Here is a 17,188-nt window from a genome sequence, read left to right as displayed (position 1 = left end):
GCTGAGACAGTACATCTGCACCTAAGAAAATGAATCAATGCAGAATGACAGATTGAAACCCCGGTAAAGGTCACTGGCATCTTCCCAGGGATGCAGCAGAAAAGATGGGTTCTGCTTCCTCTCCTGCCTCCGCCGTGGCTTCTAGAATCCAAACAAATTGGCTAGTTAGAGCTGTTGTCCCTTACTTCTTTTTCCCCTGGGATCCTCAGTAGGACACCCTCTGCAGATAACCGGGGTTTGCTGCACAAACAGGACAGTGCTGAGCACAAAATTCAAAATCTCATTTAATTGAATTAAACTGAGCTTAGATGCATAAATTTGCTAATGACTCTTTTCTGTTAAGAACTTTAAGATAAATAAGTTTAGACTGTACACCACAGGGAAATATATTCAATATCTTGTGGTAGCTCACAGTGAAAAAGAATATGAAAATAAATATATGTATATTCGTGTCTGATTGAAGAATTGAGCTGCACACAAGAAATTGACACAACATTGTAAACTGACTATAACTCAATAAAAAAAGGACTTTATGACTTGTTGGAGCGTAATGGCTAGTCCAGACATCACAACCTTTGTAATGTCATATTTACAGTTGCTAGAATGTAGCGTACCTTATTACACATTAAACAGGTGAATCATAAAATATTTTTTTCACTGGCACATCTTATTTTCTTCTTCTGTTAAAGCTGTCAAACCCCACAGATAATTAACTTAGTATTAGTTGATACTTGATTCTGGTTCAAAAATTATCAAACGAGTTCAAAATAAACATTTTAAATGCCTGACTTGTGATCTACTATAATTTCTTAAGATACTACCATCAAATAGTTCATCCAAAATATAAAAAAGGATAACAAATTTTGATATATTTGCAGCCATTTTTCCCTTATCAGAAATACCATCACATTAATATTAAACTTTTAGATGTTGCTTCACAGGTTTAGGAAGTTTTGTAAATATTCAGTGTCCTCAAAAAGTCCCTCAAAAAGGTCAATAAATTACTCTCCACTTACTTTACAAGATAAGAAAACAGCGCCTAGTTATACTATAATTGCATTTATTCACTCATTTATCCAACAATTAATCCCCTACATGTCCCAGATGTTGTGTCCAGGAAAGTGAGAGACGTAGATGAGCAATTCTTTGTCTCAATGTCAAAGGGTGAAAGGACTTGCAAGAACTGGATATTTTCATATTTTCAGAGCCAATTCCCAGGCTATGGCATTTTCTAAAACTTCTTATGAAATCAGTTTTTACAGGCATGGAGATGGGAGGGTTCATCTCAGAACACCCGGTAGTCATGCCAGTTAGATCTGATAGATTCTTGGCCCCATCCATACATTTTTGAGATAAGAATTGAGTTTATGTTCTTTCTTCAACCACATTTCACAGTCACAGGAGGTGAACAGGCCCAATATGAAGTATGAAAAAGAATTTTTAACTTTGTTCTTTTCGTTAGGTCTTCTCCCTGACAATGTGCGGCATTTTCTGGATGGTAACATTGAAGTTTTATGTGAGTACAAGAGACATGAGAATCTAAGCATAAAACTTGAAGAATGAGATCACTTTTATCTTAGGTTGAGTTTCTACAAAACCAAAGACTAAGACAGGACCTTGGTGCAGTTACTTTATTCAGGACATGATCCCAGAAAGAAAGAATGAGGCAGCAAGCAGAGCGAAACAGAGGAGGGAAAGCCAACACAGGTATGTGTTGTCTAGGTTTCTGCTATGGGCAGCTGATGCTTAATTCCATCAGAACCCCCTGAGAAGCTTACAGAACACCTTCAGTTGTTCTGCTTACACTTTTTGTCAAGAAATCAAACACACATGGTCATGTCTAGCTGTAAGCGAGGCCACAAAATGTCTTTTAACTGCATGTATCACCACCTCAAATGAAATTGGGGTCTTAATGCAGCAAAGGAAGGGGAGAATTGTGTTAACCTAGGTAACTAGCAGCCTCTGTCACACTGAGATTCAGTTGTTCAAGTCTCCCGTGGATCGGGGGCTTGAGCATTTATCCTTCAGCTCCCTCTCTACTGGGCAGCTCTAAGGCACTGATTTGTCATTTCCACGACAGCTCAGTGACCTGGGCAGAATGCAGAAAGACACCGAGTCTGTGCTTTAGGTTAGACTTGGTCAGAGCCAGGTGCATTGCACAAACCTGTCCACCACCCTGCGACTAAACTCAGAGGTGTCCTGAGGGGATTGTGACACAGGGCATCAGAGCATCTCTCACATCTTGTTGCTGGGAGATTAAAATGATGGGAAATTGAAAGTGTCTTCTCTAGAGAAACTTACCCAGGAAAAAAGATTTACAGATGCCAACTCTATAGGAATCTCAGTGTGACAGAGGCTGCTAGTTACCTAGGTTAACACAATTCTCCCCTTCCTTTGCTGCAGTAAGACCCCCATTTCATTTGAGGTGGCGATACACACAGTTAAAAGACATTTTGTGGCCTCGCTTACAGCTAGATGTGACCATGTGTTTGATTTCTTGACAAAAAGTGTAAGCAGAATATTGTATGGGCTTCTGGAAAGAGACTGGGAATTGACTTTCTCTGCCTTCCTCCGTTCTGCTGCCTGTAATGCAGATACGATTGCAGGAGCTAGAGAAGCCGCCTGGACCATGACGAGTTGGCACTGAGAGTGGCGGTGCAAGATGTCTGTCTGTGGCCTGCATTGCTGATGGTGTGGGTTGTCATACAAACGCCTTGGGCTGCCAAATCTGGACTCCTTTTCTGTGAAGGAGAAATAAATGTTCATTAATCATCTGTGATTTGGGGTTTTTCTGTCTTGTTCGACCAAATCTCATCTCAACTAATAAATCACATGAAATGTCTGGGACCTGGCCCACCTCTGTGCAGTAAAGGTCACACACAGCTTCCTGTCAGCTGTCTTGTCTCTCATCCTGAAACAGATCGCAGAGCACGAAGTATCTAAACATTTTTTTTAAAAGTTTCTAATGACAAAAACAGACAGTAAAAAGGAAACTTTGAAGAGATAAGAGACAATCCTGGGAGCAAAAGAGAAAGTCAAAAAAATGAAAAAACACTTGACATTCTTTAAAAACAAGACATATCTTACATCCAAAAACACTAACAAAATACAAAAAAAGTTAAAAAAAAACATAAATAAAAGGATACTCAGAACTAGAAGGAGTTCTTGGAAATTAAAAATATAAGCGTAAAAAAAAGTGTAAAAAATAAAGAACATAAATACAAAGCAGAAACAGACTCATAGACATAGAATACAAAGTTGTGGTTGCCAAGGGGGCAGTCGGGTGGGAGGGACAGACTGGGAGTTCAAAATTTGTAGATACTGACAGGCACATGTAGAATAGATAAACAAGATTATACTGTACAGCACAGGGAAATATATACAAGATCTTGCAGTAGCTCACAGAGAAAAAAATGTGACAATGAATATATGTATGTTGATGTATAACTGAAAAATTGACACACTGGAATTTGACACAACATAGTAAAATGACTATAACTAAATAAAAAAAGTTTAAAAAAAAAAGGAAAAAATATACAAGTGAAATGAGAAACTCAATAGGTGAGCTGGAAAGTAAAGTTGATGGGAAATAGTAAAGGATATATTGGAAGCATAGGGATTCAACCCAAGAGTTCCAACAGGTATGTATGCCAGAGAGAAAGAGAGAACTGGGTGTAAAGACATTTTCAAACAAATAATATAGGAAAGTTTCCTTGAATTGACGTTTTCATGATGAAAGAACCCACTTTCGGCCCAGCAATGTTAATGTGAAAGGATTCACAGCAGGAGATATTTTTATAAAATTTCAGAATATTTCGGTAACGAGACTTCCACAATTTTTCTGAAGGAAAAAAATACCAAGAATCAGAATAAAAGAATTTTCCAACGACACTAAATTCTAGAAAGCAATGGAATGGTAGCTTCAAAATTTTAAGGAGGATGTGTTTCAGCCTGAAATTCTACATCCAGACACATTCAGTCAGATGTGAGGATGGAATAAAGGGCATTCTAGGCATGAAAAGACTCCAGAAACGCATTTCCCTGGCTCCCTTTCTTAGATCTTCCATCCCCACTTCCCATGGCCGTCTACACGTGTATCTCTCCCTCCCACCAGGCTAGGTGTCCTACCGTCCATCTCCACCATGGTACCTGCTTCCTGTGCCTCCTTCTACTCAGACGCCTTCTCTTTTCTGCTGTGAGATCAGAATCCTACCCATTCTTCAAGCCCCACCTGCTGGAACACTCTTGGTCACACCCATCAGCAGTGATCTCTCTACCTGCTGGTCCTTCTCAGTCTTTAGCATTTTCCACATGCATTTTGCTGCTTGCCTCTGTGTTATCTGGCATTAGTCCCTGTATATGCCTGAATTCTCCAACTACATTGGAACAACAGCTTTTTCATGCTTACATTTACAGTGACAGCCAATAGTAGGTGTCACTAAATGTCTGATGTTTACTTGGGGTAATTAGTTAATTAGGATCTGATTCCTGACTCAATTGCTTTTTTTTTTTTTAAGAAACAGACACAGCTTGTTTATTACAAGGAAGGAGGCGTTCCACAGAACACTGCTTCTCAGCATCTGCATCAAGGGCAGGACAGCAGATGAAACTGTATTCCTGAGAAACAGCAAAAAATTAGAACTTTGCAAACAAATATAACAGGTGACTTCAACAGAAGATACATTTTCTTACAAATAATATTATCTTTTTACACAGATATTTTGGGCTTCCTTTCAAAAGAAAATGTTTTCATAGACTGTCAAGAATTTATGGATAGGAAAACCTCCAATTTTGCAAGGACAAAAGTAATTTGGGGGCTGACCTCATGCTATTTTCAATTCAATAATGAAAAATGGCTGTGTTTAGCAGACAACTGCCGATCATGATTGTGAAATCAAGTCAGCCTAATAAAAGAAAGCATACCATGACACAGTTCATGGCAAACATCCTTTTCTGTTTTTAATTAAAGGATAATACAAGCCAATTCATGCCACGTCTCACTGTTATTTTCTCAATCCTATGCAAACAGAACAAGGCTTCAACGGAAGAGAAAGAGGAATGAAGAGACTTCTTCTATTTTTGGTCTTTATAACATTTTCTTCTGCATTTCCTACAGACCGAAAGATGGAAAATGAAGAAACCATGCAACTGGCTCAGGTACTGTCTCAATAAATGTTATTAATGACTGTCAATACTTCATTGATTGTCCTAGGACCTAAAATGACAGCAAGTTCTCACCAGAGAGTCCTGAACTTTCTTGTGAGGGGGAGTTGCTTTTCCTTCCCTTGGTTCCAAGGATGTCAAGGAACTGCGAGGGGGTGGAGAGTGGGGGTGGGGGGAAGGCAGGGTTTGCTACAACTTTAAGCGATGGTTACAAGCGAAGAGGAAAGGAGAAAGGGGACAGCCCTGCCCCCAGAAAGCTCTAGAAAAGCATTTGAAGACCAACCAGGGGACCCAACTTCAGTTTGGAGCCCTTCATCCCTATATGTGTGAAAAACATATGGCTTTTAGATTCCCTCTAAAAATCCACCCGGTTAATTGGCCGTATTTGGGGAGGTTATTTAAATTTGCAAAATGAATAATCACGTCTCTCTTAGAATTTTTTTCAAGGAAACATCAAAATGAAAGTAACAGCAAAAAATATGCAAGACTGGGGAGGGTAGAGCTCAGTGGTAGAGCTGGGTTCAATCCCCAGCACCTCCAGTAAAATCAACAAACCTAATTATCTAGCCCTTCACCCCCAAAAAGCTGGAATAAATCTACAACTTGATTTAAAAAAAATATGTAAGACACATGATCATTTCACATACAGAAGAAGCCTGCTTGTCCTCTGTGGAGGTTTGGAGCCTTAAGAGACTGGGTCATTCAGACAGTTCTGGTCACATGTTGCTCAGCCAGCTCTTGCAAATTGAAAAAACAGGGTGACTTTCCTTTCATCTTTGCTTCCTTTCTTCTCTCTTCCCTTGCTCCTTCCCTCCCCGTTATTTCCGTTTTCCCTACAACTGCCAAAAAATATTTCAGACAATTCCATTTTATCCTAGGATGGAGATTTGCTCCCGTGTAGTCTTTCTTTCTTTCTTTTTTTTTTTTTTTTTTTTTTTTTTTTTTTGTCTTTTCGGCCAGGCGTATCTCAACCAGTTCTACTCTCTTGAAATAGAAGGGAGTCAGCTTGTTCAAAGCAAGAACAGGAGTCTCATAGACGGCAAAATTCGTGAAATGCAAGCATTTTTTGGGTTGGCAGTGACTGGCAAACTGGACTCAAGCACTCTTGAGGTCATGAAGACACCCAGGTGCGGGGTGCCTGACGTGGGGCAGTACGGCTACACTCTCCCTGGATGGAAGAAACACAATCTCACATACAGGTAACACTTCTGCCCACTGACTTCCCCCTAATCTAAAATGAACATGAACATAACCTCCGAGGAACAAAAATAGTCATAGCTTATTTTACTGAGCCCTGCCTGTGTGCATGGCACCTGATAGATTTTCATTTCATCTTCCCTGCAAACTCATGACGTAGGCACCACTGTCACTACCACCTTACGCACAGAGAAACTGAAACAAAAGCTTATTTACCATAGTCTGGGTTACACAGAGCTTCCCAGCAGACTGGCTCTGGCCGGTGTGCTCGCATGTCTAGCCTCTGCCACCTCCGTAAAAGCTCAGGACCAGAAACACTGCCATCTAAATGCAGACACTTAAAGATATAAATGAAGTGTGCCCAAGAGCAAAGAGAGGAGAGGGTATAGCTCAGTGGTAAAGTGCGTGCTTGGCATGCACGAGGTCCTGGGTTCAATCCCCAGTGTCTCCATTAAAGAAAGAAATAAATAAAACTAATTACTACCCTCCTCCAAAATTCTTTAAAAATTACAAAAGAGAAAATGGGAAGACCCGAGAGCATAACCAGTTCATGTTAGAGATGTGGGTGAGTTAGACGGTCAGATCTCAGACGGACCTCAGACTGAAGTGTGGAGTTCGCCCCGAGACATTCCAAGGAAAGGGGGCTAGCTTAACTGGCAGAAAGAGGACGAAGTGTGCCGTGATCTGAGATAAAGACAGTGACCTTGAACACTGCTCTAGAGCTCTCCTGGCTGGCCCTAAAGAGTCCTTCTGACAGTCCTTCCTTTATCTTATTAAATCTTAGGGATTGAGCTAAAAATAAGGTCAGCAAGGTAGGGAAATATAAACCAAAGGAAGATCTTCTCCTAAGTAACAAACTCTTTGTGGCTCTCAGTGAGACTCTCAATATTTGACGCATAAGACTGACTTCCGCAAGCCATTTGAGAAAATAAACCTCAATGTCACAGCAGCCACAGATATGAGATGAACGCTCTCCCACGTAGGAGGTGATCTTAGAGAAGGCATTTAACCTCTTTGAGCCTTATTTGTTAAATGTGATAGTTCTACCTGAATAATAGGGCGGGTGAGAGATTGGATTATATAGCACGCGTAAAAGTGCTTTATTTAAATACTGAATTATTGTACAAAAGTAAGACTAGCATCAAACCAAAAGTTACTGCAGCATATGATTGATAAGATAGAATGACTTTCTTTTCGTAGTTTCTGTGTTTACACACATGCGCCAGCACCAACTTACAGAGTTCTGTTAATTTTTAAGAATCGTAAACTACACTCCAGACTTGGCTCGAGCTGACGTGGAGGAGGCTATCCGGAAAGGGTTAGACGTATGGAGCGAAGTGACTCCACTAACGTTCACCAAGATCCCCAAGGGGACCGCAGACATCATGATCGCCTTCAGGACCCGAGGTGAGGCTTTCAACAGAGAGACAAATACGGCTGTGTTCATCTCAGCAGCTCTGAAGAGACTGACCTTGCTCCCCTCTCCTGAATTGTATCTCAGTTCACGGTCGGTGTCCTCGCTATTTTGATGGCCCCTTGGGAGTCCTCGGTCATGCCTTTCCTCCTGGTCTGGGTCTGGGTGGAGACACTCACTTTGATGAGGATGAAAACTGGACCAAGGATGGACCAGGTGAGCCCAGTTTTCTTTATGAACAAAATTGTGTTACTCATACAAACCCCTAAAAGGAATAGCTCTGCAATTGGTTGCCTTTTTACTCCCCAGTTTCCCTACAGTTTTTCGTGCTCCAGATGACACTGATGAAAGTGTGTGATGTACAGGTCGGGGCCTTATCCACACAGCATTTTCATAAAGTTGCCAATCCTGTTAGGATCATACCATTCTTCCCTTACTCATCCACTCATTCATACACCTACAATGATGGGGGTATAGCTTAGTGGTAGAGCACATGCTTAGCATGCACGAGGTCTTGGAGTCAATCCTCAGTACCTCCACTAAAATAAATAAATAAATAAACAGAATAACTACCTCAAAATTAAAATAAAAACTAAATCATACCCCTACAGTGCCCAAAAGGCCACCATGTCTCTGGAACTACGCAGGGTGTGGTACAGACCACAGAGCTGTCCTAGAAAAGTTTCAGCCCTTCAGAGCCTTGTCTTGTGTGGCGTGTAAGGCTTCGATCCAGTTCCCACCACACAAGGTGTTGTACCAGTGACAGAAGTCATCTCTGGCCTGAAGACAGGAAGGGAACCCTAGGGAGGTGCAGTTCTGAGTTAGTGACTGGAGGATGCAGTGTGGGTTCATGGCCATAGGAGGTCTATTGAAACACATGAACTTCCTCTTCTAACGCTCACCAGTCTGCCAAGGAATTAGACCCTCATCTTTACATTTGACCTATTCCTTCAGACCAAGTGGGTTGATTTTATTTCTCTTAATGGGCCTCCTCCCTGGCACTAAAAGAAGAGATATTTTATTACTTTTCAAGCAAAACCCAAAACTCTACTACAATAAAAATACGTGCATCCCAGGAGGGAGCAGGTTCAGTAGACTCTTGGGTTCTCACCACTGTTTTTTTTTTTTTTTTTCTATCCTTGACAACAGTCATCTTGGGTCTGATATCTGGTTTCCAGGGTCCCAGGAAAGCAGAGGCTCTGACTGCTGGGAGGTGGTACACAAGCCCCCAGTTCAGTCCTGATCAAGTAGCTCCAGATGGCCTTTGGGTCAGCTTTATAACTTGTGCAAAACTGAAAGCCTGTAGCTTAAATGATCCATGACCTCTCCTTGCTAAGTCTGAGCGTGGGATGCAATTATTTCTGCGAGGGCTAGGGGACCCAGTGCTGGCAGCAGCGGAAGTCTGGGATTGGTTGCTTTCACTGCCACATGAGTTAACATCACAGACAAGAAAATGAAAAAGGGAGTGGACCCTGTCTGTATCTCCTGCTGAAACATGTCCCAGCATTTCTCTGGATTTGGCCCAGTGCAGTGTGGATGTGTTCAGTCAGGCAGTTGGGAACCGTCCTGGTGCTCACCAAAGTTGGAATCACTCTTCTTGTTCAGCTAGGTTTTACTTTAATATCTCAAGATAGAGATTAGTCTAAGATTTTACTGTCCTTTTAGCCCTACGAAATCCAATACTTGGTAATAATTACTATTACTCACACTGCAACAGGCCCCCTGCCAAAGGGGGTGTGTGGGGTGGATCATTAAAAAGTTCAAAGAGTTCCGGACCCCAAGTTGGCAAAACTTCCGTGAGCAAGGCAGAGGATAAACATAGCTCCCCACCGAGTTCTGGCAAGAGTACCAGACTGGATTGTCTTCTAACTGCTTTATTATGTTCCCTCAGGGTTGAAATTGTTGGTCCCAGGGAGCACCCAATCATATAACTCTTAGCTCACTGACATAAAAGGGAAAACGTCTTCCTTCTCTTTCATAAAATCATAAAACCTCAGGCAAACAATCTCCACTCAAACTGGGATTTTTTAAGTAGAAAATTTGTCAACAATACATAATATACGATTAACTTCTTTATGGATCGCCTCTGCCTGGGCACAAAAGTCTTAGTGTAACTTGCTTAAGAGCGATAGACAGCAGTCATCTGCTCTTCGTGCTGCTTCCTAAGGGGAGGACAGCCACTGCATGGCGATGTCAGAGGGGACTGAGCACACGGACAGATTTTCCTGAGACTCTCCCAATGCGAGGCCAGCGTCAAGCCTGAATGTAAGGTCAATGTTCTACACATGCATGCGCTGAACAGAAACAGGCCTCACAGATTGCTACAGACGCAGTGTGGGATGGGGAGGAGCAAGGGTCTGCGGCTTGGCAGGTGTTAGTTTCTTTCGGGGTTTCTCATTTACTGTCTGGAGGACCCTCGGCAAGCTAATTTAATTTTCTTACTCTCTGTTTCTTTGTAAAGTAAGGATGATAATGGCCCTCTTGTAGGAAGATGACACAAGTTACCTGCAATAAAGGCGAAAGTATCTTGCAAAGCACTTGCCCTTAGCAAGCAATCAGAGAGGGTTTGACATTGACGATTATGTTGGTGATTACTAATATTGGTGATGATGATGATTAGAGTGATTTCCAAGAACAGGAAAAAATATTCACAAAGGTACAGATGTCTAATGTACACATTTATTTAGTCACATCTTCAAGAAGGGAGTGATGTTATCTTTTCCCTGCAGTATCGTATGGCCTGTAATGTTGTCAGTACACGAGAGATGTTCTAAAAATATTTGGTAAATGAAGTCATTCAGTCATCATTTACTCAACATCTGCTCTGACCCAAGCTCTGTGATAGAAATGGAACATACAATAGTATAAAGACACGAACCCTGCCCTTCAGGGGTTTACAGTCTAGGGGGCACACACTATCAAATGGCAATTAAAATTAGTGTGATTGACACTGGGATAAAGGGAACCATGGCCATGTAATAGGAGCACGTAAAAGAAATTCCCAGCCAAATGGAGAGGTCGGATAGGAGGTGATGTCAAACCTGAGACCCGAAGGCTCTGCAGAAGCTCTGGTGGCACAGTGGAGCAGAGAGAATTCTGGACAGAATAACCCCACCAATTCAAAGATCAGAACCATGGTGGAAGAGAAGGCTAGAATGATGAATAGGATTCAGGTTATAGAGGGTCTTGAAAGCCAGGATAAAAATTTGGACTTCATTTAGATGACCTGAGTTTGAATTTTTTTAAAAGAGTCACTTGTCCCATCCCTGTCCAAAAGCACATCCAGTGATATTGTCAACCAGACAAGGGACAGCAGCAAAAGCCAGAGCAGAGAAGCATAAAAGTCCATGAAATAATTCTTTGCCATTCCATGTTTGTTTTGTGCAAACATTACTGGGCAGGGCTCCATCATGAAAGGCTCAGCCTCTTCCTTAGGGTCCATAGGCTTAGTTGCAGGTCCAAGGACAGTTTTTTATATACTTAGGACCTATGGGAGAGACAGGGAAGTAAAAAGGAAGTTCCAGCCATGCATGGCAAGACTTCTGACATGAGTAAGTTCAGGGTACCACGGTCTTATACAGGAGGCATATCTGATGATTCCTTCATCCGAATAAACCCCTGGATATCCAGCAGCCATTATTAAACATCCAGTATCGATGAACAGTTTGGCAGTCACCAGGAATAAAAATGACTAAGGTATGGTCCCTGCACTGAAAGGGTGCACAGCTCAGTGAAGGAGATCAACAGGGAAGTCCTTCCGTGGCAAGGCAGAGGTGAGCACTGAGTCTACAGAAGCCCAGAGAGATGCATCTGAGTCAGCCTTGATAGGAGCTGAGGAGGGAAGCCTCACGAAGGAGATGACTCTAGAGGGGATTCCTGAGGAGCAAGGAGGACGTCTATGCAGGAGCAGGGTGAGAGAGAGACGATACTCTGGGAAGAAGGGATGGAGACAGTAGGACACAGAAATAAGAAAGACCACAGCTAGATGAGAAATGCAAATGGTGTAATACGGCTGGCTCATGAAACACGAAAAGGAAATATGAGGCTGGATAAAACACAGAACTGGATGATGGAGGGCCACGTTAAGGCATTTGGACTTTATCCTACAGCCAGTGGGGAACCTCTGAAGAATATAAACAGGAGAAATATGATCACATACAACAGCCTAACAACAACCAAATACTGGTGGCTTCTATTTTTTGTTTTACTACTATTCATTTCTAAAACACCTGTTTACTGCCTTGTTCTGGGTTGTATTTCTCCGTGATGTGACTAACACCCATTGTGAGAGTGGAAATATTTCCCAGATAAATGATTGTGCATATGTTATAAGAATTATCTGCTGTTTGGCAAGCCTTTTCTTCTTTCCCCTTACTTACTTCCTAATCTCAGATGCAATCATTTGCCTTCTGATTGACTAATGTACTCATGTTTTCCCTGTTTTTGTTAAGGATTCAACTTATTTCTTGTGGCTGCTCATGAATTTGGTCATTCCCTGGGGCTCTCTCACTCCAATGATCAAACAGCTTTGATGTTCCCAAATTATGTCTCCCTGGATCCTAGCAAATACCCACTTTCTCAGGACGATATCAGTGGAATCCAGTCCATCTATGGTGAGCAACGTCATAAATCTGAATATACATGAACTGAAGAAAAAGCTTTCCAGGAAGGACGTTGAGAAAAATCACCTCTTGAAATATTATCATGAAGAAAATCTTGTCTTGGGTAAGATCCTTCTGAAGGTGTTTCCACATGCCTTCTTCATTCACTGTGGTATTTCTTTTCTCATCAAAGGAGGTCCACCTAAGGCCACTGCTAAGCCACAGGGACCCACCGTACCCCATGCCTGTGACCCAGATTTGACTTTTGATGCTGTCACCACTTTCCGCAGAGAAGTAATGTTCTTTAAAGGCAGGTAAACCCATTTCCTTAAAACCTCAACTTCCTGTGAAGATTTTTTCCTTTCAAGAGATTTGGGAATAAGAAAGTCGTGAGGATAGTGAGTCTGTGGCTTTATTTTTCGTTCTCTAACTGCCCATGCTGTTTGCATGTCTTACTCTGTGCGCATATCTCTTACTTGTTTGAGAAATTAATTTTTTAAATGTTTTTAAGCAAAATTTAAATTGCTATTGACGCAGAGTCTGCTTTCAGTGACTTCTTAGCTAAAATAAGACACCAGTCCTGGCGATCCTAGAGACACCATCTCTAGATCCGACTGTTAAATTTTCAAGAACTTTGTCTACCAGTCCATATCACTTTGGTAGCTTGAAACTGACCATGGCTGGAGTATTGACACCCTGGAAATCAGCGAATGATAAAATTAGATCTTTTTTCTACCTGGAGAACCAGCTGCTAAATTTGCATCAACAGACAGTTCCTTAATGTTGCATCCACTGAGTGTCAGCCGTGGAAGGAAACCTCTTCTCTCATTATGTACGATTTCCCTGACTTGACTTGCAGCGTGGTGTGTCGTTATGGGTACCATGACCATATTTTCAGGACAAAGTATCAGGACAGGCACCAGCTGACAAGGATGTAGGGGCAAAAGGAAAGAGTATTTGGAATCAGACTCCTTCCACTCACAACTACACTGCACTGTAATGACGTGCTGTCCCTACCATGCTCCCAACAGCGGAGGCCGAGAGGCCACTTGTCAGGGATGGGCTGTCAGCATGGGAAGGAAAATGGACTCATAAGGATGTTTCAAGTCCTGTTCATAGGCTGAGAACTTTACAGCCAGAAGGGAAAACGTGAGGAAACATTATGCCGTGCCAATAATAACATGTCTTCATTCTAGCAAACATTGGCACCAGGAGTTCCTCTTAGAATGCTTGGTGTTGGCTTAGAATGTTGGGTGTTGTTGCTTTGGCAAAAGTGAGGCCATTGAGCATGTTGAGAACTACTTTTGAGATTTCCATGGGTAGCTCGCTACTCTAAGTACCCAAAAGAGTGGGCACAAAGGCATGTCCTGTCCTTGAGAGGCCAAACGGTAGAACTGAACTCAAGATTGCCTACATTTGCTCAGGAAAATTGTGTTAATGCTCTAAATTGTTTGAGGAAAATACCAACCAAAAAGATGAGACAAGTTGAAGTTTGCGATGTTTTCATCAAAACAGACGTAGATAGGTCATATGTAAAGTATGGTGTTTTTTTTTTGTTTGTTTGTTTTGTTTTGTTTTTGTCTAAAACAGGCACGTATGGAGGATCTATTATGATATCACTGACATTGAATTTGAATTAATCTCTTCATTCTGGCCATCGCTGCCAGCTGACATTCAAGCCGCATATGAAAACCCCAAAGACAAGATTCTGGTTTTTAAAGGTAACTTTGCCCTTCATGATTCTCTGGACACCTGAACTGGTCAGTGGGTATTTTCATGCAGGGAATATAATCTTCATGTATGAGCCAAACAGACAGGGCTTCTGACTTGACCTTAGGCTCCTATCATAAAGAATAACTGTGTGGTTGTGAAGATAAACGCCATCCCAGTTGCACAGGAGCTAACAGAAACCTATACAACAAAGACTAAAAAGTCTCTTTTCTGCCAAATAAAGGTAAAACCCATTGCTCCTCTATATTCCCTTTTTACTAGGGTTGCTAGATTTGGCAAATATACAAGATGCTTTGAATTTCAGATGAACAACCAATAATTTTTAGTCTAAGTATGTCCATTGTATTATTTTAGATATACTTGTACCAAAAATTAGTCATTGTTTATTTGAAATTCAGACTTAATTGATGTCTTATAGTCAACCTAGCAACTCTACTTTCTGTATGGATTTCATCAGCTTGCTTGCCTTTGAGAATACTTGGGTGCTGAAATTTAGAACATGTCCAGATATACTTGACTGTTTTGTCACTTACAAAAACAGTCAATACAATGAACCCCGTGGACATGGGTATGCACACTATTGACTATAGATGTATGTCATTTGTGTAGTATTAATGATACAAGCAGCTAAAGAAAGTTTAAGAATAAATGGAGACATAATATTACTAAATATTTAAGCGCTGAACCTAAGAGGAACCAGGTATCTAATTATTTTCAAGCTTCTTGAAGGCATCCATTTTTCCCTCCAGAAAATAGACCAGAAGATAGTCACTTTCTCTCTTCCTAGATGACAACTTCTGGATGATCAGAGGGTATGCTGTCTTGCCAGATTATCCCAAATCCATCCATACACTTGGCTTTCCAAGACATGTGAAGAAGATTGATGCAGCTGTCTGCGACCACAGCACAAAAAAAACCTACTTCTTTGTGGACATTTGGTGCTGGAGGTAAGTTTACAGACAATTGACCCTTTGTTTTATTCTGGAGAAAAATATCCACATAGCATCACTTTAATACAGGCAAAAAAATAACTAGTCTTCTTAAGTGAATTATGTTGAAGGCAATCTTAAGTGGATATCATTCACCAAACAAAAGACTTTTCAGTCAGTTCAAAGATCTTTTTCCAACTTCAAAAAAAGAGATAAAATAATAAAGCTGGTGTTGCCTACCAGACTGCTGATGCAAAACATAACCAGTTGAAATCTTTGAAACCCATGCTGAGCCCTTACTCTGATTTAACAGTTCTTCAGAATAGCATCAATCTGACAAATGAAGACTTTTTCCCAGCTCATATTTCTTGTTTTCAAGACACTAAGAATGATTTCACCAAACCAGTCTTTGCCATATTTTTTTATTATTGATCCAACTAGTTTTCTTCCAGTAAGACTACTTTTTTTTCTATATCCCTGCTCGATTCCAAGTTGTGTAGTAGAAAAATTAAGTTCCCCAAAACAAAGATCTCCTGAAAACTTTCAAATCCATGTCTCCAGGTATGATGAAGTGAGCCAAACCATGGACAGAGGGTACCCACAGAGGTTGGTAACATACTTCCCAAGAATTGGTCTCCGAGTCGACGCTGCTTTCCAGCATAAAGGTAAGCCTCAATGCCTGACTGTTAGGGTCCTTGGAAGCTTTACTGACTGTGAAAGAAGGCAGTACAAAAACTGAGATGTCTCCATTTTAATGCCATGTGACTAGTCTTGAGTGCCTTTAATCATAAACTTTGATCTGCGGGCATTGTCACAAACTGAATAGTAAGTCCTGAATTATATTCTTTGTTAATACTATTTCAAATTTATGTAAAAAGTACCCAAATTGGTTATCACTGATTAAAGATACCCACTAAAAGATACCCCCCGAAAGAGTTTGGAGTGTGAAAAAAATCACTAAGTACATGAACCGAACAGTGATTTCAAACTATAATGTACATAGTTTAATATGCACAGCTTGGGGTGTGTGTGGGAAACTGTGAATTCTTTAGAGCTTCTGAGGCAGCAGGATGGTGGGTAAGACCCAGGGTCTACAGTTTCAAAGGAACCTCGGGCAATTTAACGTATCAGTCCAGCTACCATATCTTCAAAGACAATAAATCAGACCATGGAGTAAGCAGGAGTCTAAAAATGTTTTTGAGTGACACAGTCTTTTATTCTATTGAAATCTAACGTGGAACCGCAAAACCTGAAACAGATAAAACAGAGTAACTCTAGGAAAATGAGGCTACAGGGCTCAAGGCTATACTCACAGGGTCCCCCTTCTCCCCATCACTGAGACATTTTTTGAACCCTAGTTTGAGAACCTCTGGCATAAACCACAGTCTGACCAGGAAGGTGGTAAGCCCCTTGAAATTCATATTTCATACCTTGGCTTTTTCCTTAGGGAAATGAAAATAATATTTCTCATGTGATGGGTAAAATAAAATGTATCTTTATAATTATGCATTTCTCTCCATATAATGTTCAATTATTTTAGTCTGCATTTATAAAATTCAAGTGTGGAAGCATCATAGAGTTGTGCAAGATAACTAATCATGATTCTCTTTCTCTAGGATTCTTCTATTTCTTCCGTAGAGCAAAACAATTTGAATACGACCCTAAGGCGAAGACCATTACCCGAATGATGAAAACCAACACTTGGTTTCGATGTGGAGAACCATTTAATTCATCATCTGATTTTAGTACCAGTGAGGGAAAAGTACATTCAGGAGGGGTGGAGCTGGTTTATTACAGGAATTTAAACTTGCTTATTTTCAGTATTGTTTATGTGCTGAAAAAATAGACAGTGATCAATAAATTCATAGGCCTGAAATAAACCTCCAGAGGTCTTTTAATCTAAACTCTGTTTCAAAGTGGAATAAAACTGTCCTTTAACTTTAAGTTGCCAGTCCTAGTTCTAAATATCTACTAGACAAAGAGTTAACAGCTGTTCTGAGCTGCCTGATTCTTTTCACAGGAAGTTATGTGTAAACAAAATGCTCACTGTACTTTACATATATTTTATGCTTTGTAGACTTGAAGAAGTAAACCATGTGTATTACAATAACTAAATACTGAAGACATTTATTAAACCAATCTTTTGAATTCTA

The 17,188-nt window shown here is 40.8% G+C and overlaps 1 protein-coding gene and 1 non-coding gene across 2 annotated transcripts; both read left to right on the top strand.

Moving 5' to 3' along the window:
* The first annotated feature begins 5,043 nt into the window (after positions 1-5,043).
* Positions 5,044-17,188, top strand: MMP27 (matrix metallopeptidase 27). Its single transcript, XM_064492850.1, has 10 exons — positions 5,044-5,157; positions 6,124-6,362; positions 7,619-7,767; positions 7,862-7,990; positions 12,226-12,387; positions 12,572-12,689; positions 13,966-14,096; positions 14,894-15,053; positions 15,597-15,700; positions 16,652-17,188. The coding sequence occupies exons 1-10, from the start codon at positions 5,059-5,061 to the stop codon at positions 16,879-16,881; spliced, it is 1,521 nt and encodes a 506-aa protein (XP_064348920.1). The 5' UTR covers positions 5,044-5,058; the 3' UTR covers positions 16,882-17,188.
* Positions 6,737-6,811, top strand: TRNAA-GGC (transfer RNA alanine (anticodon GGC)). The gene has a single exon. It is a non-coding gene; the product is annotated as a tRNA-Ala (tRNA).

Source organism: Camelus dromedarius, chromosome 12 (genome assembly GCF_036321535.1).
Source record: "Camelus dromedarius isolate mCamDro1 chromosome 12, mCamDro1.pat, whole genome shotgun sequence".
In the NCBI taxonomy this organism is placed as follows: Eukaryota; Metazoa; Chordata; class Mammalia; order Artiodactyla; family Camelidae; genus Camelus; species Camelus dromedarius.
Note: the sequence above shows the minus strand (reverse complement) of the source record. Positions and strands in the feature narration are given on the sequence as shown.